Genomic DNA, 26,879 nt, shown 5'->3' with positions numbered 1-26,879 from the left:
CACAGCCAATCACGACATTGGTGGGTAAGTAATACTGCCCAACGATATCATTCCAAAGTGTTCAGGGCAAGCAAATTGGCTTGTCCCACTAGTGGTGAGCAGAGTTGTCGTGACATATTTAGAGATATCTATCTATTATTTTGAATGCTAGAAAGTAAAGTAGGTCATATATTGTATACAGATGTCTTTTTTTTTTTATTGCAAATATGTGTCGCTAAGATTTATGTAATTGCTGCTACCGCCTTAAAATAATTCATTACAATGGTATAGAAGGACCTTGAGCATTCACACCAGTGGAAACTGTAATTGGGGGAGGGTCTATATTAAAGAATACTATTAGCTAATCACACCCGTTTAGCATGTCATCAATTTGAGGATCCTATTGGTCATTTGGTCTGTCTAAATAATACGTGTCCCTGGTGTTACTCTGTTTAAATTAAGGTAAAGGTCATTGTGAGCAAAATGATTAATCATAGCACTTCATGAGCAATCATTTTTAAAGGGTTAACGACCTTAGAGTTGAGCATCTGTGGCCTCAATTTATGAAAATCCTCAATAACCCACAATGTGTCATCGGTGTAACGATCATTAGTGTTACTTACTAATCCTACTGGTGGCACAACGCTATCATAATGGTAAAACACATTTAAAAGCATTAAACTGCCATAGTAGTGGATTAAGAATGGGAAGATATACCCGCATTTCAAGACCTACCCTTTTTTCACCTTTCTAAGTACACAACAAAAAGCATGTACAGTAATCCAACATGTACAATTTTGAAATGTAATAGTTGAATGTCCTAACATACAGAGCTGTCAAAAGGTGGTAAAAAAAGATTATCCTTTATCATCTTGTTGATCATGGTGACTGTCTCCTGGTAGAGGTGCTTCTCGGACATCAGACTTCGGTAATGTGTTGCTTCCCCTGGGAGAGATAACACAGAGAGAAAGGGAGAACGAGTGAGAAATAGAAAGAGAGAGTGATAGAAAGAGAGAGTCAAGGAGTGAAAAAGTGATGCAAAGGGATGTTGTGACACATTGAGAAGGTGAGATCACAGCAAAACCGACATTAAAAACAGAGAGAGAGAGAGAGGAATTGATTGATGCGAGGGACAGATAGAGGTAGAGCTAGGGGAGAATGTGTGAGGCTAAGAGGAGTCTATATCTGTATGTGTGAGTAATGCAGGGTGATCAGAGTGAGGCATGCTGGGGGTAGGATTACAGGCCTTATAAGGCCCCTGTGCCATCCATCCCCGTCTCTGCTCCACTCAGCTATTCTTGTCCCGTCTGTCCCTTACCCTCAACTAAGGCAAGACCTCTCTAACAACACTTTTATACACAATTTAATGCGTTGTTCAGGTTTTCAGATTTAGGTGAATAGTAGACTAGCTGTTGTGTGGTTTAAGTTTTAATTCATTTTGAGTGTGTGGTAGGTGTGTGAGTGTGCATACGTGTGTCTGTGTGTGTGTATGTGTGTGTGTATCAGAAGCTTTTCAGCGCCTGCCCTTCCTCCCCCTATCAGGTGTTTGTCCCAACCGTCTGGAAATAACAGGGGGGGGAGAACTCCGGAACGAGCCTGAAGGAGGAGAATCAGAAAGCGAGTGCAAGAGGAAACAAGTACAAAGAGGACAACGAGTGAAGGAGGAAAGAGCTTTCAGGAGGAAGCAGTGTGTGTGTGTGTGTGTGTGTGTGTAGGTTTTATCCAAAGCTGAAGATGGCTACATACACAGTATCTCTCAATGGCTCTGCGCCATGGGGTTTCAGACTACACGGAGGAAAAGACTTCAATATGCCACTTACCATCTCCAGGGTAAGACACTACACACTTTAAGCTTTTCCTGTGTTTGAGAAACAGACTTTGAGTGTGATAAATAGTGGTTACGGTTCATTGCTGTGTGTGTGCGCACATGCTAAACGTGGGTCTTATTTAATGACGTAATGATTGATGACAGATGACGAGGGGTGAGGAATGGCCTGCCAACTATAGAGTTCTAAAATACACTCCTCTCCCTCTCTGTCACACCCCTCCTCTTTCCATCTAGACCTGTTGCTGTAGTTGTGTGTTATTGCACCTGCAGGTACAATGACGTATTTCCAGTGGATCTGGAAATGGCAAATGGCAGTAGGGGGAGGAGGCATCAGAGAGGGAGAGAGGGGAGGAGAGGTGCGGTCATATGGAAAGCTGTGTGTTACCTAAAGCGTCCTGCTGGGCCTCTCGGATGCCAAGTTTGTCTCTAAAGACATCCTCTTTGTCCATCTCTGGTCCTCTTACTATCTCCGGTCAGGTCTGAAGAAAAAGGTACATAATGGTTGGTCCATTTCGCAGACCTGCCGGCTGCTTTGGAGCTGTGAACTCCCAGTCAACTCAACTCTGTCCTGTAGTCTGCATCAGCTACCTGATGCTGTGTGAGGAAAGAGTGTGATCTCTGGAGAGTCTGATCTCTCCTCATTACTGTAATAATTTGGCAGATGTGAGGTACAGAGCTAGCTAAATAGCCAGCTAGTGAGTGCTAGCTCATTTTGAGACTTTACCTTCCCTGAAACCTGAAGTGGTGTTCTGGTGTTGATGTTGATGAACATGATTGGCTTCTGGAGCATAACGTTTTGTTGTGAATAGAGGATCACACACAGTTTCCCAGTTTCTCCTTGACTGTGTGTGTTTCTGTCACGAGGGGGGAAAAGCAACAGGTTTTGAGAATCTGGGTTGAGCAGGCAACATGAAATAGAGGCAGACAACAAAGGAACAGTTTTTTAAAGCATTTATTTTCGAGCATGATTCTTTCCATAACTGTTATTTTAAGTTGTACCAATAAAAGATTAAAACACACAAAACATAAGGGAGGAGAGAAACAAAAAGCACAGGAAGGGATACGGACCAGGAGGCAGGCGTCCATTTTCTATATGCTTCCGTTGTCCTCCAAACCAGAGATATGGATATAACGACGTGATACTTATGTCTCCACCCTAACAATGGGATTCGTTGTCCACAGAATGGAACCCATCAAGTTCCCGCCTATTCCTCTCATTGGATTGGTGGATGCATCTCGTTATTTGAATACTTTTTTGAAAATTCGATGAGGGGTGTTGACCTCAACCGCCTACATTCAATGGAGCGTGAATATGCATAGACCTAAGCATCACAAAAGCTATATTGGATCAAATAGGCCTCATGTAGCCAATTAGCAATTCCATTTTATATTGACACTATTATTTACCTTCTTATAAAAAATACCCAGTTCCACTGCATCACTCTTTATTTTTCACAGGCCGATTTTGGAGTGGAGTCAGTTCCCTCACTTCATCTCCACCTGTTTTTCACAATCCACTTTGTTAACTCTCCCTCCTATAGAGCAGTGGGATTGGGTAATGGAAACACTATAGTGTGATGGTATTGCATGATAGCTACAGTATTAGAATGTGCGATTAGGCAATAGCTACAGTATAGAGTCATGTGATTGGTTTAGAGTAGCAATGTAGTGTCATGATTGGCAGCAGTTACTCTTCCTGGGGTCCAGCAAAATTAAGGCAGTTATACCATTTTAAAAACATTACGATACACTTCACAACAATCTTTTGGGGGCAGCAGGTAGCCTAGTGGTTAGAGTGTTGGACTTGTAACCGCAAGATCAAATCCCCGAGCTGACAAGGTAAAAATCTGTAATTCTGCCCCTGAACAAGGCAGTTAACCCACTGTTCCTAGGCCATCGTTGAAAATAAGAATTTGTTCTTAACTGACTTGCCTAGTAAAGTAAAAAATATATAAATAAAAACAACACATTTCCAAACACATTAAGTGTGCACGCTCAGGCCCCTAATCTACAACACAAAATCAGTGTGTGCATGTGTGTATAGTGTGTATGTAAATGTGTGTTTGTATGCATGTGTCAGTGACTGTTTGTGTTGCTTTATACACTCCCCGCTGTTCCAAAAGGTGTATTTAAGGTGTATCATTTAAAAAAATCAAATGTTATTGCTTGCATGAGTTACTTGATTTGGAATAGAGTTCCATGTAGTACTGGGCACCTCCCATAGTCTGTTCTGGACTTGGGGACTGTGAAGAGACCTCTGGTGGCATGTCTTGTGGGGTATGCATGGGTGTCTGAGCTGTGTGCCAGTAGTTCAAACATGTCATTGTGCATTCAACATGTCAGTACCTCTCACAAATACAAGTAGTGATGAAGTCAATCTCTCCTTCACATTGAGCCACCAGAGATTGACATGCATATTATTAATAGCTCTCTGTGTACATCTAAGGGCCAGCTGTGCTGCCCTGTTCTGAGAAAATTGCAATTTTCTTAAATCCCTCTTTGTGACACCTGACCACACGACTGAACAGTAGTCCAAGTGCGACAAAACTATGGCCTGTAGGACCTGCCTTGTTGATAGTGCTGTTAAGAATGCAGAACAGTGCTTTATTATGGACAGACTTCTCCCTATTTTAGCTACTGTTGTATCAATATATTTTGACCATGACAACTTGCTCAATTGCTGATAACTTGCTCAATTTCCACATTATTCATTACAAGATTTAGTTGAGGTTTAGTGAATGATTTGTCCCAAATACAATGATTTTAATTTTGAAATATTTAGGACTAACTTATTCCTTGCCTCCCATTCTGAAACTAACTGCAGTTCTTTGTTAAGTGTTGCAGTCATTTCAGATGCTGTAGTAGCTGACGTGTATTGTGTTGAGTCATCCGTATACATAGACACTTTACTCAAAGCCAGTAGCATGTCATTAGTAAGATTGAAAAATGTAAGGGGCCTAGACAGCTGCCCAGGGGAATTCCTGATTCTACCTGGATTATATTGGATAGGCTTCCATTAAAGTACACCCACTGTGTTCTGTTAGACAGGTAACTATTTATACACAATATAGCAGGGGGTGTAAAGCCATAACACAGGTTTTTCCAGCAGCATACTATGATCGATTATGCCTAAAGCCTCACTGAAGTCTAACAAAACAGCGCGCACAATCTTTGTATCATCAATTTCTCTCAGCCAAACATCAGTCATTTGTATAAGTGCTGTACTTGTTGAATGTCCTTCCCTATAAACGTGCTGAAAGTCTGTTGTCAATTTGTTGACTGTAAAATAACGTTGTATCTGGTCAAACACATTTTTTCCCAAAACATTACTAAGGGTTGGAAGCAGGCTGATTGGTCGGCTATTTGAGCCAGTAAAGGTGGCTTTGCTATTTTTAGGTAGTGGAATGACTTTTGCCTCCCTCCAGGCCTGAGGGCACATACTTTCTGGTAGGCTTAAATTGAAGATATGTTAAATATGAGTGGCAATATTGTCCGCAATTATCCTCAGTCATTTTCCATCCAAGTTTTCAGACACCGGTGTCTTGTCATTGCTGATAGACAACAATACTTTTTTCACCTCTTCCACACTCACTTTATGGAATTCTAAATCACAATGCTTTTCTTTCATAATTTGGTCTGATATACTTGGATGTGTAGCGTCAGCGTTTGTTGCTGGCATGTCATGCCTAAGTTTACTAATCTTGCCAATGAAAAATCATTACAGTAGTTGGCAATATTAGTGAGTTTTGTGATGAAAGAGGCATCTGATTTAATGAATGATGGAGCGGAGTTTGCCTTTTTGACCAACATTTTATTTAAGATGCTCCAAAGCTTTTTACTATCATTCTTTATGTCATTTATATTTGTTTCACAGTGTAGTTTCTTCTTCTTTCAGTTCAGTCACATGATTTCTCAATTTGCAGTACGTTTGCCAATCAGTTGTGCAGTCAGACTTATTTGCCATTTATTTTGCCTCATCTTTCTCAACCATACAATTTTTCAATTTCTCATCAATCCACAGGAATTTAACAGTTTTTACAGTCATTTTATTGATGGGTGCATGCTTATTAGTAACTGGGAATCATTAGTCATTTCATAAATGTGTCTAGTGCAGCGTCTGGTTGCTTCTCCTTAAACACCACGGACCAACACATATTCTTTACATCAACAACATAGGAATCACTACAAAACTTATTGTATGATCTCGTATACACTATATTAGGCCCAGGCTTTGGTTTTCCTAGATATGGCTACTATATTGTGATCACTACATCCCATGGATTTGGATACTGCTTTCAAGCTAATTTCTGCAGCATTAGTAAAGATGTGATCAATACATGTTGATGATTTCATTCCTGTGCTGTTTGTAACTACCCTGGCAGGTTGACTGACAACCTGAACCAGGTTGCAGGCATTCGTTACAGTTTGAAGGATTCTCTTGAGTGGGCAGTATGATGAAAGCCAGTCAATATTTAAAATCACCCAGAAAATATACTTCTCTGTTGATATCACATTCATTATCAAGCATTTCACACATGTTATCCAGATACTGACTGTTAGCACTTGGTGGTCTATAGCAGCTTCCCACCAGAATGGGCTTTAGGTGAGGCAGATGAACCTGTAGCCATATTACTTCAACAGTATTTAACATGAGTTCCTCTCTAAGATTTACAGGAATGCGGTTCTGAATATAAACGGCCACACCTCCACCTTTGTCTTTTCTGTCGATCTTATGAATGTATTGCTACCACTGTGTCATCAAATGTATTAACTAAGTGAGTTTCAGAGATTGTCAAAATACGAATGTCATCTGTTACCAGCAAATGATTGATTTCTTGAATCCTGATATGTTAACGTGGGCTATTTCTTAGCACTTTTCTGGGATGCTTGATTGTTTTTATTGTTTTACTGGGAAGTTTAGCAGAGGTGCTCAGGTTATTTATGTTAGTGCAGGGTGAGCTGCTCACAGTGGATTTCCTCAGTGCTGACAGTATAACTCTGGTTCATATACACATGATTACCGCATACCATAGCTGTAGGATCAGCAGAGGCATTCAGGGCAGTAAGAGGGACATGAATTAGGTTACTCCCGTTGTCTTCCAGCGCCCCTGGGATAATGTACATTTTCTGAAGCATTACGACAACTCAGCGGCACAATGGTAGGGATTAAATGAGCTGGTCGTGGGTCATTGATAAGTCATTGTCTCAACGCAGATAGTGTCTAGCAGATAGTGTCGTGTGATTTTTGACTGGAGGATAGATGTAGGCCTGTTCATCATTATTTCCATGTTCTCAAGAGAGACGGAATACATTGTTGTGTCCCATGGCAGAGTAATGAATATTTAGGGATGGATAACAAGACCGTGATTTGTCCGAAAGTTGGTTCTGATGGATGCAGTGCATGCGTGTGTGTGTGTGTGTGTGTGTGTGTGTGTGTGTGTGTGTGTGTGTGTGTAGCTGATTCAGCATAAGCAGAGCAGGGTGGTGAAATGTTAAGAGAGCAGATGCAGTTAAGGAGAGAAAAGTGGTGCTGCTGTGAAGCCATCCTGAAACAACCGAACAATTTCACACAAACACACACACACACACACACACACACACACACGAATGCGGACTCACGCTGAATAAATGAAGGTACAAAGGCAGAAGGCGTCACTGAGGAGAAAGAGGAAAAGAGAGCGGGAGCGGCGAAAAGAGATAGATAGAGAAGGCGGGTTTGAGTGGCACTAGCAGGTAGTTGGGGGCAGTTAGGTTAAACAGACTGATGCAGGAGGCGTCAACAGCACTCTTTATTTTTATCTCTTTAACGAGCTGCCTGTAAGCCTATCCTCTATTCCAGTCCCCAGCCCAGTCTCTCTGTCCATGCCCAGTCCTCATACCTCAGCCTTGTACCCTAGCCCCTACTCTACCTCTGACTCCCTAGTCCCCTCTAGTCCCCCCAGTACTCCCTAGTCCCACAGACATACTTACTCTGCCCTAAGAGTTGTACAGAGACTGCTGTGCATCCATCTAACTCAAATGCAAATGTAGCAGATGGTGGTTCATGAAATTCACTCTTCAGCCTGAAGTGTAGGGCCTTGGGCAATTGAAGAAGGCCTTTTCCAATAGCGCAATGGAATGGAACGCTTTAGGAAGGCGGTCGCGTGTGTCCTGAATTCAAGCCTCTGTATGAGTTGAATCAGGAGGAAGTGGTACTTGCTAAGCAAGCAGCTTGACATCTTTTACAACAACTGTCTGAGCTGTCTGTACTGCTTATTCAGTGTTTCTATCAATGCTTTTCTCTGTGGTGTTTTTTTTTAATGAGGAAGTTAGTTCAGATCAGCGTTTTCTGCTAGTTTTCTCTAGTTGCTGTTCTATCACGGCCCAGTCATGCCGCTTGAAAGTTGCGTTTGAAAATGGTGCCCATTTCAATAAAACTATTTTGGATAACTGTTTTTAGTTTTTGTCGTTTCTAGAGGAGTGTAGTATACTCGAGCAGGAGAGAACGAGACGCCAGTCCACTTTTGACAACGGATCTGACTCCTGCTGTTGTGATTGGTGCGTTAGAAAGCTGTGTTACTTTTGTGGCGCATCTCATTGAGGTGTCTCCTGTGGAACATGACAGATAGACAGTTGAGTTCTGTTAAGATGTTGACCTGATACTATTCTGTATGTGTTAATACATGCTGATCCATCCTGGTGTGTCTTAGTGTGATAACTACAGCTGGTTATCAATTAGACACGGATTTATCTGATTGGTTTGAGCGAAGGCAGATAACCTGACCGACACTAGGAATAACGACCTTATATACTGAACTAAAATATAAACACAACATGTAAAGTGTTGGTCCCATGTTTCATGAGCTGAAATAAAAGATCCCTGAAATGTTCCATACGCTATAATGCTTATTTCTCTCAAATTGTGTGTGTGTTTGAGCAGAGGTATCCATGTCAGTTTTTCTTACACAACCCTGCCTCTGTTACCCTCTCTCTCTCCCCACTGGGCACACACTAGTTGAATCAACGTTGTTTCCACGTCATTTGAAGGAAATTATGTTGAACTAACGTGGAATAGACGTTGAACTGAGTTCAGTGCCCAGGGCTCTCTCTCTCTCTCTCTCTCTCTCGTTCTCTCTCTCGTTCTCTCTCTCGTTCTCTCTCTCTCTCATTCGCTCCCTTCCTCCTTTCCTCCTAACTCTTCTGCTTTCTCTCTCCCCCTCTAGATAACTCCAGGCAGTAAGGCTGCAGGGGGCAGTCTCGTCCAGGGTGACATCATCACATCGATAGACGGCCTTAGTACAGAAGGCATGACACACCTGGAGGCACAGAACAAGATTAAGATGGCCTCCAATAAACTGGCCCTCACCATGCAAAAGTAAATATACGCACACACAGGCACGCACACATACACATGGGCGCACAAGCATGCATGTATAGAAACACACACACACACATACACTAGATCTTAAAATACTTACAAGATAACATGCAAAACTACATAACAAATGTAATATTAAACGTAAAAGTCTGTTGTTGTGGCTCTGCACCCAGGTCGAAACGTCCTACCCCTGTTCCCATGGCAACGCCCAGAATGGACTCCCCCATGTCAGTTATTCCTCACCAGAAGGTAAACACACACATGCACGCACACACACAAAAAAGTTTCGGCATTTGAGTGTCTATGCGATTGCCCTTGAAGAAAAGAAGACGGGATCAATGGAAGACTGGAAGGCTGTGTGTTGGCGCCCACTAGTGTTTCTATTGCAGCTGTAGCTTCCATATTAAAGAGCAGAGGATCAAGCTCTGGCCAAGGCAATGACTGTTTATGAATGGATAAAGCCATCGATCATGTGACACCATTCATTCCTATGTGAAGACTCAATAGCGGGTTGAAGCCAAATTGAATCGGTTAAGATGCCATCTCTTGGAGACATAACATGCGCCGTTTTAGCTAATCCAGGAAGTGTCGGTGCACGCTAGCTCAGTTCTGCTTCCTCTCATTGAGTTACTCAAGTTGAAGGCCAACTGGGGTACTGGAGGCTTCCATTAGCTACTCCATTATCCTAATAACTTCTTCTTTGTGCTATTTTTAAACCCACTAGAGGCGATATCTGTGCCCCTGCAGAAATCGAACTATAATAATAAAAAAACAACCCATTAAATCCATCAAATCCATCCATTTGCATGGGCTGTGTCTCAATCCACCGCATCCTCTGATGTCGGGCTTCCACATCTGCGGTGAAAAGTGTTAGAGCTACAGGATCAGGAGGCATCCCGAAAATTGATCTTCTCGCAAGCCTGTAGTGTCCGACAGCTGCAAGCTTCCTTGGACTCAGTCTGAAGTCAGTACCACCGATGTGTCAACTTCTGTTTGTATAGTCCCAATGGTTTGGGCTACAAACTATTATGAACCCCACCATCGAAAGGTGAGACTCTCACAAACACGTACATGTTTTGCTCTACAATGCCCACCAGCCTCACAAGACTCGTCTGAAGGTAACCCGGTGTCAGTTTTAAAAAAAAAATGATTGGAAGTACATATGGAAGTACTTTAGTGCAAAGAAATGCTTAAGTATGGGTAGAACATTTATTTGATCATTTTCTGAGCTTTCTTATATCTCTCAGATGTAGGACAGACACTCCAAAACGTACTTCCTTTTCATAAATGATTTTGACTGGTTTGCCGCGCATTAGTATGTTATTCAAAGTGTTTCTATGGGCTAATAGCAGTAAAGCCAAATTCTATGTTTTATCAAATATCTGTTCAAATTCCAAATCAAATAGCTAAATGACCCTTGTTATTACCACCGTAAAATAATTCCATATGTTAGCTTAGTAAAAACCCAGCCCGGACCCTTAGACCTTAGGGAATTGGTTTAAGGACATACATGAAGACTGGAAGGCTGTGTGTTGGCGCCCACTAGTGTTTCTAAAAAAATCAATACATCTGGTGTATTAGAAGCAATTATTAGTACCATGATTGGATTTACACAAAGAATGTCATTTTTCCGTTCACCATAATGGGGAGGGGGACGCTAACGCGGTCAGTCTTGAACTTCCGTGGCTTCAATACACCACATCTATCTATCTATCTATCTATCTATCTATCTATCTATCTATCTATCTATCTATCTATCTATCTATCTATCTATCTATATATCTATCTATCTATCTATCTCTCCCCATTTCTCAGTTTTTCTGAGTCCCTCACTCTATCTCTCTTGTCATTAAGGAGGGTGAGCATGTTAAAAAAGAAGTAGAAGAAGAAGAAGAGGTGGAGGCGAAGAAGTTTGGGAGACTATTGTCTAAAAAGCCTGTAGAGCCGACCCCTGCCCTCCGTACACCCTCTCCGCTCCTCCCCCCCTCCCCTGCCGCTGCAGTGTCTCTCTCAAGCCAGAAGGGACAGTATAACTCCCCCATCAGCCTGTACTCTGCACACACTCTCAGAGAGATGGCCCTGCTGCAAGGCAAGGTTGCAGGAGATGGGGCAGGGGCCGCCAAGCTGGGAGGAGAGGGGGCAGACAGCGGAGTGCCGTTTCTAGGGTAGGTAGCCTGGGGCCATAATGAAATGGTACCCAGTTCCCTGTATAGTACACTTCTTTTGGCCACGTGTTCCCTTTATATTGCACTTCTGTTGACCAGAGTCTCATTGAGTTCCCGATCACCTCCTCCGACAACAAAACATCCAAACTAACTAGGAGACAAAACACTCCCTCCTCCCCCAACCACGGGACCTACTGGAACAACGTCCTTGTTGTACTGTCCCAATTTTTTATTTCCCTCCTCACTCTGTTCCTGTCCCCACCCCCTCCCCTGGCTATCTCCACTCTAGGACAACTTAGGGTATGAGCCGGGGGGGGATCACACATCCCTGCCCACCTGTGTGCACATTAACCAGGACAGTGACCAAGAATACTCAGAACATTCCGTGATTTTCCTGGAACACATTCTCCTGGCTCACATGCACACTCGCCGCCCGAAGTGGTAACGTGCACACTCTGACACACACCTGGACTGTCTCCAGGTAACACTACACCACACTCTGACACACACCTGGACTGTCTCCAGGTAACACTGCACCACACTCTGTGGATGACGACTACAGTCATTCCGCTGACGACAGGTGCTTTAGCTGTTAGGAGTTGATGGCCTTTGAGGGAGCATCGCTGTCACTTCTTTGCTAAACTCAGCTGGGCTGGGGGGTGAAGTTCGGTGGCTGTGCTGACCAGCATATGGTAAACGTGTCCGGTAAAGTGTCGGTAAGCACGACCGTATACTCACGCAGATCCCTGGTTCAGTACAGGCGACCCTCTTTTTGTAAGCTCACACGTACACAAACTCGGGAACAGCTGCTTCTCGGCACGCTGGAATGTTCCACTCGGGTTGCAATGTATCCCAAGAATCTCATACAGTATCACACACACACACACACACACACACGCACACACACACACACGGGCGCTCTCACACACACACACACACACACACACACACACACACGCGCACACACACACACACGCACACACACACACACAGTGTCCCGGGATAGATCCATCTCTATATACAGCCCATGACACATAAGCTTCAACAATTTGTGTAGTGTGTGTGTCTTGGGGGTTTGGGCTGAAAGTAAAAAGACATTTCCGTTCTCTCCATGAAAATGAACAATAAAGTGCTCTTCTTCTTCTGTCTGAGTGTTTGTACGCTTGTGCATGTCTATGAGTGTCTGTGTACGTGTGTGTGTGTGTGTGTCATGTGATTGTGGAGCCCCTGCTCCTGTCAGTTAGTCTGCTGAGTCACAGGCAATCCTGGGAAATATCACAGTTGATGACACACAACGGCCATTATAAGCTGGGTGGTTCGAGCCCTGAATGCTGATTGGCTGAAAGCCGTGGGTTTGACAAAACATTTCTTGTTGCTGTTCTAATTACGTTGGTAACCAGTTTATAATAGTAATAAGGCACCTCGGGGGTTGGTGGTATATGACCAATATACAGTGCCTTGCGAAAGTATTCGGCCCCCTTGAACTTTGCGACCTTTTGCCACATTTCAGGCTTTAAACATAAAGATATAAAACTGTATTTTTTTGTGAAGAATCAACAACAAGTGGGACACAATCATGAAGTGGAACGACATTTATTGGATATTTCAAACTTTTTTAACAAATCAAAAACTGAAAAATTGGGCGTGCAAAATTATTCAGCCCCTTTACTTTCAGTGCAGCAAACTCTCTCCAGAAGTTCAGTGAGGATCTCTGAATGATCCAATGTTGACCTAAATGACTAATGATGATAAATACAATCCACCTGTGTGTAATCAAGTCTCCGTATAAATGCACCTGCACTGTGATAGTCTCAGGGGTCCGTCAAAAGCGCAGAGAGCATCATGAAGAACAAGGAACACACCAGGCAGGTCCGAGATACTGTTGTGAAGAAGTTTAAAGCCGGATTTGGATACAAAAGATTTCCCAAGCTTTAAACATCCCAAGGAGCACTGTGCAAGCGATAATATTGAAATGGAAGGAGTATCAGACCACTGCAAATCTACCAAGACCTGGCCGTCCCTCTAAACTTTCAGCTCATACAAGGAGAAGACTGATCAGAGATGCAGCCAAGAGGCCCATGATCACTCTGGATGAACTGCAGAGATCTACAGCTGAGGTGGGAGACTCTGTCCATAGGACAACAATCAGTCGTATATTGCACAAATCTGGCCTTTATGGAAGAGTGGCAAGAAGAAATCCATTTCTTAAAGATATCCATAAAAAGTGTCGGTTAAAGTTTGCCACAAGCCACCTGGGAGACACACCAAACATGTGGAAGAAGGTGCTATGGTCAGATGAAACCAAAATTAAAGTTTTTGGCAACAAAGCAAAACGTTATGTTTGGCGTAAAAGCAACACACCATCCCCACTGTCAAACATGGTGGTGGCAGCATCATGGTTTGGGCCTGCTTTTCTTCAGCAGGGACAGGGAAGATGGTTAAAATTGATGGGAAGATGGATGGAGCCAAATACAGGACCATTCTGGAAGAAAACCTGATGGAGTCTGCAAAAGACCTGAGACTGGGACGGAGATTTGTCTTCCAACAAGACAATGATCCAAAACATAAAGCAAAATCTACAATGGAATGGTTCAAAAATAAACATATCCAGGTGTTAGAATGGCCAAGTCAAAGTCCAGACCTGAATCCAATCGAGAATCTGTGGAAAGAACTGAAAACTGCTGTTCACAAATGCTCTCCATCCAACCTCACTGAGCTCGAGCTGTTTTGCAAGGAGGAATGGGAAAAAATGTCAGTCTCTCGATGTGCAAAACTGATAGAGACATACCCCAAGCGACTTACAGCTGTAATCGCAGCAAAAGGTGGCGCTACAAAGTATTAACTTAAGGGGACTGAATAATTTTGCACGCCCAATTTTTCAGTTTTTGATTTGTTAAAAAAGTTTGAAATATCCAATAAATGTCGTTCCACTTCATGATTGTGTCCCACTTGTTGTTGATTCTTCACAAAAAAATACAGTTTTATATCTTTATGTTTGAAGCCTGAAATGTGGCAAAAGGTCGCAAAGTTCAAAGGGGCCGAATACTTTCGCAAGACACTGTACCATGGCTAAGGGCTGTATCCAGGCACTCCACGTTGCGTCGTGCACAAGAACAGCCCTTAGCCATGGTATATTTTCCATATACAGGGTATATTGGCCGTATACCACACCCCCTCGTGCCTTATTGCTTAATTATAACAGACAGAATGACTCCTATAACTCCTATACCTTACTATCACTCTGGTAATATCTTCTCTCTCTCTCTCTCTCTCTCTCTCTCTCTCTCTCTCTCTCTCTCTCTCTCTCTCTCTCTCTCTCTCTCTCTCTCTCATATTGTTACAGATTATTGCAAACACGGCTGGAAAGTCAGTACCGTCTGAATGTGCAGAATTTGCATGAACAAAGTTTAAGAGGTTGTATTTGTGCATGCTTAGCTGTGTGTACTTCGTGAATGGCATCTTGCCCATAGTGTGAGCATTGATCGATTCTCTCGTGATGATGGTGTGTCTATTCTGAGCATTTTTGTCAGAATCATCCTGCCAGGTTGCTTGTGTGTATGTGGCAGACTCCCCTTGCAGTGCGAGGTAACACTTAATCACTCAATGTACATGCACAAACATGGATATTGAAACAAACAATTTCTAAAAATCCACCTGCAATTGAACATGCTTGGAAATATGATAATGATGGGTGTGGTCTTGGTTCAAATGGATGTGTATGAGTTCAGGACCCTGTACTAGGAAAAAAATAGGGCCTCAAAATAAGGTCTTATGAAATACGGATGGTAGATAAAGAAGATATGATAACATAATCGCTTAGGATCTCACTTGGTGAAGTCCATAGGACCAAAAACAGATGACTGCAATGTCTCTGTTACTAACAAATACAGTTAAGGGTGGAAACTCTACAATTGACTTGAAAGGCACTCTGGGAAATATTTGAATAATGCTTTTTTTTGTATTTTCTTTTTCAACTTTTATTTAGCTAGGAAAGTCAGATAAGATTATTATTTTCAATGACAGCCTGCCCCGGCCAAACCCGGACGACCCTGGGCCAATTGTTCGCCGCCCTATGGGACTCCCAATCACGGGCCGGATGTGATACAGCCTGGATTCAAACCAGGGATTGTGGTGACACCTTTTGCACTGGGATGCAGTGACTGCTGCACCACTTGGGAGCCCTAAGCAATGTGTTAATGTATCACTGTTCCGGTGTGTATGTGAGTCCACGGACTCCACACTTTCAGTGTTGATTTAACATTCTCTGTGTAAATAGTTTTTATTTGACGCTGGAGAATTTGCTGTGTAGACATGCGTTCACAATATATTCCGTATGGTACTACACGTGTGTGTGTGTGTGTGTGTTGATGTGTGTGTGTGTTGATGTGTGCATGTACACATTGGTAGTATATGTGTATTAGTAAAGCATCATAACTAACTAGGAATTTACAGTGTGTAAAGTGCAGAGTGTGTTTGCGTCTTACAGCCTGTTCAGTAGTGGCTTGGGTTGATTTGGTTTTCCTTGCTAGTCCGTAAAACGTGTCCGAGACATTGTATTTCTTGACCACTTTGTGATCAGGTGAATTTTCTTGAAGTCATGGCTTATGCTCAATTTACTAGTCCTGAGGTGACACTATAGACAATGTCTTTCACATAAAATAAATAATAAAGTAAGTAGAAAAAGCTAAGTCACCTCAGTCTGCTTACATTGTAGATACGGACTAGGTACAAAGTAAGCAGTGAGAGTGACGAGAGAGACAAACAGGTACTATACAATCAGATATCGCGTACAGGAGAGACAGACAGGTAGTGCTAGTGTACTGGAGAGACAGGCAGGTACAATGTAATCAGTGGTACTGTAAATGTACAAGAGTGAGACAGACCGGGAGTAAGCGAAGTCATTAGTAGTGTTTATCATGTGTGTGTATACCTTGTAGTGCTGTGCAGTGTGTGAGCCCGCAGATAGAGGAAGGTAAGTGATGACTCTGAACCCTACTCCTCTTGCACCTCTCACCATCCCTGCACCTTTTTTTCTCTCTCTTTTCTCCCTCTCTCCCCTTTTTATATAATCTCCGCCCGGTCGTCTGATTCCCTTACAATCTGTGAACCCAAATATGGATCCCATCGCCGCCTGCCCCCTTCATCGCACAAAACCCGACCAACCCTCCCAAAAATTAACCTTCATCCCTGACCCTTGACCCTGTATCCCCCCGACCATATCCCTCTCCAGTCAGGAGTATGTACCCAGCTTTAACCCCATAGCTCTGAAGGACTCGGCTCTGTCTACCCATAAGCCCATCGAGGTGCGCGGCCCGGGAGGCAAGGCCACCATCGTTCACGCTCAGTACAACACCCCCATCTCCATGTACTCACAGGACGCCATCATGGACGCTATTGCCGGACAGTCACAGTCCAAGGGCCATGAGGGGTAGGAGAGCACACACACAATGCAGAGAATAAATTTTGTGTTAAGAGGCGGGAACTCTGTCTGGGTCCTGCTATACTTCTCCACTCCCAGTTATCGTCTGTGTCAATCACGTCTTTCTTTATTTTTTCTATCCTTCCTTCCTTCCTCCCTTCCTTCCTTCCTTCCTTCCTTCCTTCCTTCCTTCCTTCCTTCCTTCCTTCCTTCCTTCCTTCCTTCCTTCCTTCCTTCCTTCCTTCACTTAATCTACAACCCACCAACCAATCAACCACCCCTGTGTTGTCATCCAAACCCCCACCTCGCCCCCCTCTGGTCATGTGACCTCAGTGAGGATGTACCTGCTGGCTCCCCCCTGGCGTAAGTATCACCCCCGACTCATCCTTTACTCACTCGCCTCTCATATCTGATATGTAAATAACGTGTAATAAACTAATATTGGGCTCATGTTGGGCTTATATGCTGTATGTCTAATAAACTGTATCAAACTCACATCTGTCTCATATGATATCATCTCATGATACATTTGCATATATCATATGGCTCTTGTATTTTTCACATGGCTCTATCCATGTGTCTAGCTCTTTTTCTGTCTGTGTGTCTGTCTCATGGTCCGTGTGTCCAGTTTCTTGCATCCAGAGGTGAACTGCGGTGTTTCAGGGGTTAACTAAGCTGTCTCAGAATGTTTTCAGGGGTTAACTCTGTTCTGATGACATAAAAGGGAATTTTCTGAGTATCACTGGTCTCCCCCTCCTGTTCTAACCCTCCAAACACTACACGATGCTCCTAACCCTACACACTTAAAAACAAATGGTTCTATATAGTGACAAATAAGGATTTTTTGGGCTTGTAACCATAGAAGAACCCTTTTTGGTGCTCTATAAAACCTTTTTTTGAAGGTTCTATAAAGAACCATGCTCATGAGGTTCTAAATGTAATACATGACACAATAATAAAAAACTATTGAATTTTAACAATATTATATGGCTATTAAACCAGAATGTTAAAAAAAAACTGTTTGGTTCCACAACGAACCTTTAAGATTGAGAAAGGTTCTTTTTAGAACCATTCCACATAAAGGTTCTGTAAATAACCATAAAAAAATTATTCTACATAGCACCAAAAAAGGTTTCCGCTGTGGTTACAACCCTTTTCGGGGCTATATAGAACCCTTTTTCTAATGGTTCTTTATGAAACCTTTATGGACAATGGTCCTATAAAGAAAAATACCATCGTTTTTATTTTTGTGGAAAGGAACAAGTTGAATCCGGTGGGTGTGATAGCTCTGAGCCAGCTGGCGGACGATGTGTAGAGAATTGAGAACTACTAACTTACTCCAGGGTTTAACAAACTTGGTCCTTCTGCAATGTGCACCGATCCTTCTTCTATCCCCTACGGTCTGCATTCCGTTACTAGTTACTGACATCATGTCCCCTGCCTGCAGTGGTTCCCTGCCTATGAAGGACCCGGTGGTTGACAGTGCGTCTCCAGTCTACCAGGCTGTGATCCAGACACATGATAGAGACGAGGAGATTGCCGAGTGGGCCAGACGGGCTGCCAACTTGCAGTCCAAGAGCTTCAAGATGCTGGCCCATCTCACCGGCACCGAATACAGTCAGTACACCTCTACTCAACGACCTCTTTCTCGCGCTCTTGTTCTGTCTAGCTCTTATTCTCTCTCTAAGCTCTCCTTCCCTCTTCATCTCATGTCTTCTCGGTCTCTGTACTTCAGAAATGTCTCCTCTTCATGTTTTATGTATCCTCACCTCTCTTCTCCCTCTCTTCTCTTCCCTCCCTTCGCTGTCCTCAGTGCAAGACCCAGATGAGGAGGCCCTGCAGAGGTCGAGGTGAGGCGCGCGCACACACACACACACACACACACACGCACGCACGCGCACACACTTTACCCTCCGTCTTTCTCTCTCTGTCTTTCTCCCAGGGATAAGTTTGAATCGGAGGTGAAAGGACCTCGCTTCCGCAAGCTGAAGAACTGGCACAATGGGCTCTCAGCTCAGATCCTCAATGTCCCTGAGACTCCCTTCTGATTGATCTGCCAGATCTATCCTTTTTCTTTTGAATGATTATAACGTTTGGAATGATTTTTGCTTTTCTTTCTTGTTGGTTGTTTTGCCTCCTAACTGATAGGGAATTGTACAAAAAAAGTATTTAAGAGAAATTGTAAAAGTGATCATGTAAAACACACACTCGCGAACACGGACATGCGCACACACACACATTCACACACACACCTATGTACGCATGCTAACAATTAACAAAGATGCACACACAAATACATATGAATGCACATATACCCACACAATTTAAATGTACTATTATCAATGTGAATAAATATTTTCTTTAAATCAAAATGCCTATGTGAGTGTTGGTCATGTGTCTCGTGTGTCTCTCTCTGGTAGGTTTCTTTCAGCATACGGACATAATCTCAGACACCCGGTGATCAACAGTTGAAATGAGATAGGTAGGGAGATACAGTGCATTCAGAAAGTATTCAGACCCCTTGACTTTTTCCACATTTTATTACGTTACAGCCTTATTCTAAAATGGTTTGAATAAAACAATTTCCCCATCAATCTATACACAATACCCCATAATGACATTGCAAAAAACACTTTTTGGAATTTTGGGGGAAAATGGATTAAAAATAAAAAACAGAAATAACTTATTTATAGACAGTACCATACAAAAGTTTGGTCACACCTACTCATTCCAGGGGTTTTCTTTATTTTACTATTTTCTACATTGTAAAAAAGTAGTGAAGACATCAAAACTATGAAATAACACTTAGAATCATGTATTAACCAAAAAAGTGTTAAACAAATCAAAATAGATTTTATATTTGAGATTCTTCAAAGTAGCCACCATTTGCCTTGATGACAGCTTTGCACACTCTTGGCATTCTCTCAACCAGCTTCATGAGTTAGTCACCTGGAATACATTTCAATTAACAAATCAGTTGTGTTGTGACATGTAAGGGTGATATACAGAATATAGCCCTATTTGGTAAAAGACCAAGTCTATATTATGTCAAAAACAGTTCAAATAAGCAAAGACATGAAGGTCAGTCAATCCAGAACATTTCAAGAACTTTGAAAGTTTTTCAAGTGCAGTCACATAAACCATCAAGCTCTGATGAAACTGGCTCTCGTAAAGACCGCCACAGGGAAGGAAGACACAGTTACCTCTGCTGCAGAGGATAAGTTCATTAGAGTTAACTGCACCTCAGATTGCTGCCCAAAGAAATGCTTCACAGAGTTCAAGTAACAGACACATCTCAACATCTGTTGAGGGGACTGTGTGAATCAGGCCTTCGTGGTTGAATTGCTGCAAAGAAACCACTACTAAAGGACATCAAAAAGAAGAAGATGCTTGCTAGGTTAAGAAACATGAGTAATGGACATGAGTCCAAAATTGAGATTCTTGTCTTTTTGAGATGCAGAGTAAGTGAACTGTGGTAAATCATATTGATTGAACATGTTTTGGAAAGGCACACACCTGTCTGTCTATAGAAGTTGAGAGACGACAGTACATGTCAGAGCAAAAAAAACAAACAAGCCATGAAGTTGAAGGAATTGTCCATAGTGCCGAGACAGGATTCTGTTAAGGCACAGATCTGGGGAAGGGTACCAAAAAATGTCTGCATTATTGAAGGTCCCCAAAAACACAGTGGCCGCCATCATTCTTAAATGGAAGACTTTTGGAACGACCAAGACTCTTCCTATAGCTGGCCGCCCGGCCAAACTGAGCAATCAGGGGAGAAGGGCCTTGGTCAGGGAGGTGACCAAGAACCCAATAGTCACTCTGACAAAGCTCCAGAGTTCCTCTGTGGAGATGGGAGAACCTTCCAGAAGGACAACCATCTCTGCAGCACTCCACCAATCAGGCCTTTATGGTAGAGTGGCCAGACGGAAGCCACTCCCCAGTGAAAGGCAGATGACAGACAACTTGAAGTTTGCCGAAAAGCACCTAAAGGACTCTCAGACAATGAGAAACAAGATTCTCTGGTCTGATGAAAGCAAGATTGAACTCTTTGGCCTGAATGCCAAGTGTCACGTCTGTGTTACGGTGCGTGAATGAGGACCCAAAAGCGAATCAACTTAAACAGAGCTTCTTTAATTACCAAACATAGGTAGGCTCAGATGGACCGGCAGATTCCGACAGGACAGGACAAGGTTACAGCAAACATGACGACAGTCTGGTTCAGGCATGAATGACACAAACAAACAAGAATCCGACAAGGACAGGAGCAGAAACAGAGAGAGATATTGGGACCTAATCAGAGGGAAAAAAGGGAACAGGTGGGGAACGGGGTGAATGGGTAGTTAGAGGAGACAAGGGACAGCTGGGGGAAAGCGGGGGAGAAAAGGTAACCTAACACGACCAGCAGAGGGAGACAGGGTGAAGGGAAAGGACAGAGACAAGACAACATGATAGTACATGACAGTACCCCCCCACTCACCGAGCGCCTCCTGGCGCACTCGAGGAGGAAACCTGGCGGCAACGGAGGAAATCATCAATCAGCGCACGGTCCAGCACGTCCCGAGAGGGAACCCAACTCCTCTCCTCAGGACCGTACCCCTCCCAGTCAACTAGGTACTGATGACCACGGCCCCGAGGACGCATGTCCAAGATTTTACGGACCCTGTAGATAGGTGCGCCCTCGACAAGGATGGGGGGGGGGGGGGGGGGGGGAAGACGAGCGGGGGCGCGAAGAACGGGCTTAACACAGGAGACATGGAAGACCGGGTGGACGCGACGAAGATATCGCGGAAGAAGAAGTCGCACTGCGACAGGATTAATGACCTGAGAGATACGGAATGGACCAATGAACCGCGGGGTCAACTTGCGAGAAGCCGTCTTAAGGGGAAGGTTCTGAGTGGAGAGCCAAACTCTCTGACCGCGACAATATCTAGGGCTCTTAGTTCTACGCTTATTAGCAGCTCTCACAGTCTGCGCCCTATAACGGCAAAGTGCAGACCTGACCCTCTTCCAGGTGCGCTCGCAACGTTGGACAAAAGCCTGAGCGGAGGGGACGCTGGACTCGGCGAACTGAGATGAGAACAACGGAGGCTGGTACCCGAGGCTACTCTGAAAAGGAGATAGCCCGGTCGCAGACGAAGGAAGCGAGTTGTGGGCGTATTCTGCCCAGGGGAGCTGTTCTGACCAAGACGCAGGGTTGCGAAAAGAAAGACTGCGTAAGATGCGACCAATAGTCTGATTGGCCCGTTCTGCTTGACCGTTAGACTGGGGGTGAAAGCCGGAAGAGAGACTGACGGAAGCCCCAATCAAACGGCAAAACTCCCTCCAAAATTGAGACGTGAATTGCGGACCTCTGTCCGAAACGACGTCTGACGGAAGGCCATGAATTCTGAAAACATTCTCGATGATGATTTGTGCCGTCTCTTTAGCAGAAGGAAGCTTAGCAAGGGGAATGAAATGAGCCGCCTTAGAGAACCTATCGACAACCGTAAGAATAACAGTCTTCCCCGCTGACGAAGGCAGTCCGGTGACAAAATCTAAGGCGATGTGAGACCACGGTCGAGAGGGAATAGGAAGCGGCCTGAGACGGCCGGCAGGAGGAGAGTTACCGGACTTAGTCTGCGCGCAGACCGAACAAGCAGCCACGAAACGACGCGTGTCATGCTCCCGGGTGGGCCACCAGAAACGCTGGCGAATGGAAGCAAGCGTACCCCGAACGCCAGGATGGCCGGCTAACTTGGCAGAGTGAGCCCACTGAAGAACGGCCAGACGAGTAGGAACGGGAACGAAAAGAAGGTTCCTAGGACAAGCGCGCGGCGACGGAGTTTGAGTGAGTGCTTGCTTTACCTGCCTCTCAATTCCCCAGACAGTCAACCCGACAACACGCCCCTCAGGGAGAATCCCCTCGGGGTCAGTGGAGGCTACTGAAGAACTGAAGAGACGAGACAAAGCATCAGGCTTGGTGTTCTTAGAGCCCGGACGATAAGAAATCACGAACTCGAAACGAGCGAAAAACAGCGCCCAACGCGCCTGACGCGCATTAAGTCGTTTGGCAGAACGGATGTACTCAAGGTTCCTATGGTCAGTCCAAACGACAAAAGGAACGGTCGCCCCCTCCAACCACTGTCGCCATTCGCCTAGGGCTAACCGGATGGCGAGCAGTTCGCGGTTACCCACATCATAGTTACGTTCCGACGGCGACAGGCGATGAGAAAAATACGCGCATGGGTGGACCTTGTCGTCAGAGAGGGAGCGCTGAGAAAGGATGGCTCCCACTCCCACCTCTGACGCGTCAACCTCGACAACGAACTGTCTAGAGACGTCAGGTGTAACAAGGATAGGAGCGGATGTAAAACGATTCTTGAGGAGATCAAAAGCTCCCTGGGCGGAAACGGACCACTTAAAGCACGTCTTGACAGAAGTAAGGGCTGTGAGAGGAGCTGCCACCTGACCGAAATTACGGATGAAACGACGATAGAAGTTCGCGAAGCCGAGAAAGCGCTGCAGCTCGACGCGTGACTTAGGGACGGGCCAATCAATGACAGCTTGGACCTTAGCGGGATCCATCTTAATGCCTTCAGCGGAAATAACAGAACCGAGAAATGTGACGGAGGAGGCATGAAAAGTGCACTTCTCAGCCTTCACAAAAAGACAATTCTCTAAAAGGCGCTGGAGGACACGTCGAACGTGCTGAACATGAATCTGGAGTGACGGTGAAAAAATCAGGATATCGTCAAGGTAAACGAAAACAAAGATGTTCAGCATGTCTCTCAGGACATCATTGACTAATGCCTGAAAGACAGCTGGAGCGTTAGCGAGGCCGAAAGGAAGGACCCGGTATTCAAAGTGCCCTAACGGAGTGTTAAACGCCGTCTTCCACTCGTCCCCCTCCCTGATGCGCACGAGATGGTAAGCGTTACGAAGGTCCAACTTAGTGAAAAACCTGGCTCCCTGCAGGATCTCGAAGGCTGAAGACATAAGAGGAAGCGGATAACGATTCTTCACTGTTATGTCATTCAGCCCTCGATAATCTATGCAGGGGCGCAGAGACCCGTCCTTCTTCTTGACAAAAAAAAACCCCGCTCCGGCGGGAGAGGAGGAGGGGACTATGGTACCGGCGTCAAGAGCTACAGACAAATAATCTTCGAGAGCCTTACGTTCGGGAGCCGACAGAGAGTATAGTCTACCCCGGGGGGGGGTGGTTCCCGGAAGGAGATCAATACTACAATCATACGACCGGTGTGGAGGAAGAGAGGTGGCCCTGGACCGACTGAACACCGTGCGCAGATCGTGATATTCCTCCGGCACCCCTGTCAAATCACCAGGCTCCTCCTGTGAAGAAGAGACAGAGGAAACAGGAGGGATAGCAGACATTAAACATTTCACATGACAAGAGACGTTCCAGGAGAGGATAGAATTACTAGACCAATTAATGGAAGGATTATGACAAACTAGCCAGGGATGGCCCAAAACAACAGGTGTAAAAGGTGAACGAAAAATTAAAAAAGAAATGGTTTCACTATGATTACCAGAAACAGTGAGGGTTAAAGGTAGCGTCTCACGCTGAATCCTGGGGAGAGGACTACCATCCAGGGCGAACAAGGCCATGGGCTCCTTTAACTGTCTGAGAGGAATGTCATGTTCCCGAGCCCAGGTCTCGTCCATAAAACAGCCCTCCGCCCCAGAGTCTATTAAGGCACTGCAGGAAGCTGACGAACCGGTCCAGCGTAGATGGACCGACAAGGTAGTGCAGGATCTTGAAGGAGAGACAGGAGTAGTAGCGCTCACCAGTAGCCCTCCGCTTACTGACGAGCTCTGGCCTTTTACTGGACATGAAGTGACAAAATGACCAGCGGAACCGCAATAGAGACAGAGGCGGTTGGTGATTCTCCGTTCCCTCTCCTCAGTCGAGATGCGGATACCTCCCAGCTGCATGGGCTCAGCACCCGAGCCGGCAGAGGAAGATGGTAGTGATGCGGAGAGGGAGGCGACGGAGAGCGCGAGCTCCTTTCCACGAGCTCGGTGACGAAGATCAACCCGTCGCTCAATGCGAATAGCGAGTTCAATCAAGGAATCCACGCTGGAAGGAACCTCCCGGGAGAGAATCTCATCCTTTACCTCTGCGCGGAAACCCTCCAGAAGACGAGCGAGCAAGGCCGGCTCGTTCCAGCCACTGGAGACAGCAAGAGTGCGAAACTCAATAGAGTAGTCTGTTATGGATCGATTGCCTTGACATAGGGAAGACAGGGCCCTGGAAGCCTCCTCCCCAAAAACAGATCGATCAAAAACCCGTATCATCTCCTCCTTAAAGTCTTGATACTGGTTAGTACACTCAGCCCTTGCCTCCCAGATTGCCGTGCCCCACTCACGAGCCCGTCCAATAAGGAGAGATATGACGTAGGCGACACGAGCAGTGCTCCTGGAGTAAGTGTTGGGCTGGAGAGAAAACACAATATCACACTGGGTGAGGAACGAGCGGCATTCAGTGGGCTCCCCAGAGTAACACGGCGGGTTATTGATTCTGGGCTCCGGAGATTCGAAAGCCCTGGAAGTGGCCGGTGGATCGAGGCGGAGATGGTGAACCTGTTCTGTGAGGTTGGAGACTTGGGTGGCCAGGGTCTCAACGGCATGTCGAGCAGCAGACAATTCCTGCTTGTGTCTGCCTAGCATCGCTCCCTGGATCTCGACGGCTGAGTGGAGAGGATCCGAAGTCGCTGGGTCCATTCTTGGTCGGATTCTTCTGTTACGGTGCGTGAATGAGGACCCAAAAGCGAATCAACTTAAACAGAGCTTCTTTAATTACCAAACATAGGTAGGCTCAGATGGACCGGCAGATTCCGACAGGACAGGACAAGGTTACAGCAAACATGACGACAGTCTGGTTCAGGCATGAATGACACAAACAAACAAGAATCCGACAAGGACAGGAGCAGAAACAGAGAGAGATATTGGGACCTAATCAGAGGGAAAAAAGGGAACAGGTGGGGAACGGGGTGAATGGGTAGTTAGAGGAGACAAGGGACAGCTGGGGGAAAGCGGGGGAGAAAAGGTAACCTAACACGACCAGCAGAGGGAGACAGGGTGAAGGGAAAGGACAGAGACAAGACAACATGACAGTACATGACAGTCTGGAGGAAACCCTCCTCCATCCCTACGGTGAAGCCTGGTGGTGGCAGCTTTGGAGATGTTTTCAGCAGCAGGGACTGGGAGACTAGTCAGGATTGAAGGAAAGATAAAAGTAGCAAAGTACAGAGAGATCCTTGATGAAAACCTGGTCCAGAGCTCTCAGGACCTCAGACTGGGGTAAAGGTTCACCTTCCAACAGGACAACAACCCTAAACACAGCCAAGACAACGCAGGAGTGGCTTTGGCACAAGTCTCTGAATGTCCTTGAGTGGCCCAGCCAGAGACCGGACTTGAACCTGATCAAACATCTCTGGAGGGACCTGAAAATAGCTGTGCAACGACGCTCCCAATCCAACCTGACAGAGCTTGAGATGGAAGAAACTCCCAAAATACAGGTGTACCAAGCTTGTAGCGTCATAGAAGAAGGGTCGAGGCTGTAACCGCTGCCAAAGGTGCTTCAACAAAGTACTGAGTAAAGGGTCTGAATACTTATGTAAATGTAATTTCATTGTTTTTATATATTATATATTTGCAAACAATCCTAAAAAACCTGTTCTTGCTTTGTCATTATGGGGTATTGTGTGTTGATTGATGAGGGGGAAAAATATTTAATCCATTTTAGAATAAAGCTGTAACAAAAAGTCAAGGGGTCTGAATACTTTCCGAATGCATTGTATGTTAGGGCGGAGAAAGAGTTGTAGGAGATGAAAGCGGGAGACAGGGCAAGTGATGATGTTGCATCTTCTAACTTGGCTGGGAAAGTCCTTAGTGTCCTTTTTTTGGGGGGGCTGGGGGGGGATTGATTCCATGGATCTGCTGTGTCATGATGCAGTGTGTATTATGGTCACTGGAGGGAGTGTCTCAACCACGGACACGTTCTGCGGATTGAATCTAGATAGATTTAAGAGAACAGCTCATAAGGGGGGGTGGGTTAAAGAGGGGGTGCAGGGGTGAGTCAGCATTCTTCACACAACCCAGAGAAAGAAACGGACCAAGCTAATGACT

General features: G+C 44.9%; 2 protein-coding genes across 4 annotated transcripts in view; one reads left to right on the top strand and one right to left on the bottom strand.

Moving 5' to 3' along the window:
* gdh03 (glutamate dehydrogenase 3) overlaps positions 1–26,879 on the bottom strand; it is a gene marked incomplete at its 3' end in the record, with an annotated part of 144,420 nt that overhangs the window by 59,891 nt on the left and 57,650 nt on the right.
* Positions 1,185–19,120, top strand: LOC110498951 (LIM domain-binding protein 3). Of its 3 annotated transcripts, XM_021575693.2 has the most exons (10): positions 1,188–1,308; positions 1,522–1,809; positions 9,010–9,161; positions 9,338–9,413; positions 14,673–14,695; positions 16,560–16,757; positions 17,082–17,111; positions 18,196–18,365; positions 18,562–18,598; positions 18,691–19,120. In XM_021575693.2, exons 2-10 carry the CDS (start codon positions 1,714–1,716, stop codon positions 18,794–18,796), a joined length of 888 nt encoding a protein of 295 aa, XP_021431368.2. In that variant the 5' UTR covers positions 1,188–1,308; positions 1,522–1,713; the 3' UTR covers positions 18,797–19,120. The 3 variants fall into 3 exon arrangements, with proteins under 3 accessions (XP_021431366.2, XP_021431368.2, XP_036811649.1); XM_021575691.2 differs by lacking the exons at positions 14,673–14,695; positions 16,560–16,757; positions 17,082–17,111 and adding an exon at positions 11,019–11,329 and having other exon boundaries at positions 1,185–1,308; XM_036955754.1 differs by lacking the exons at positions 1,188–1,308; positions 14,673–14,695; positions 16,560–16,757; positions 17,082–17,111 and adding exons at positions 1,354–1,372; positions 11,019–11,329.

Source organism: Oncorhynchus mykiss, chromosome 20 (assembly GCF_013265735.2).
Source record: "Oncorhynchus mykiss isolate Arlee chromosome 20, USDA_OmykA_1.1, whole genome shotgun sequence".
Classification (NCBI taxonomy): Eukaryota; Metazoa; Chordata; class Actinopteri; order Salmoniformes; family Salmonidae; genus Oncorhynchus; species Oncorhynchus mykiss.
Note: the sequence above shows the minus strand (reverse complement) of the source record. Positions and strands in the feature narration are given on the sequence as shown.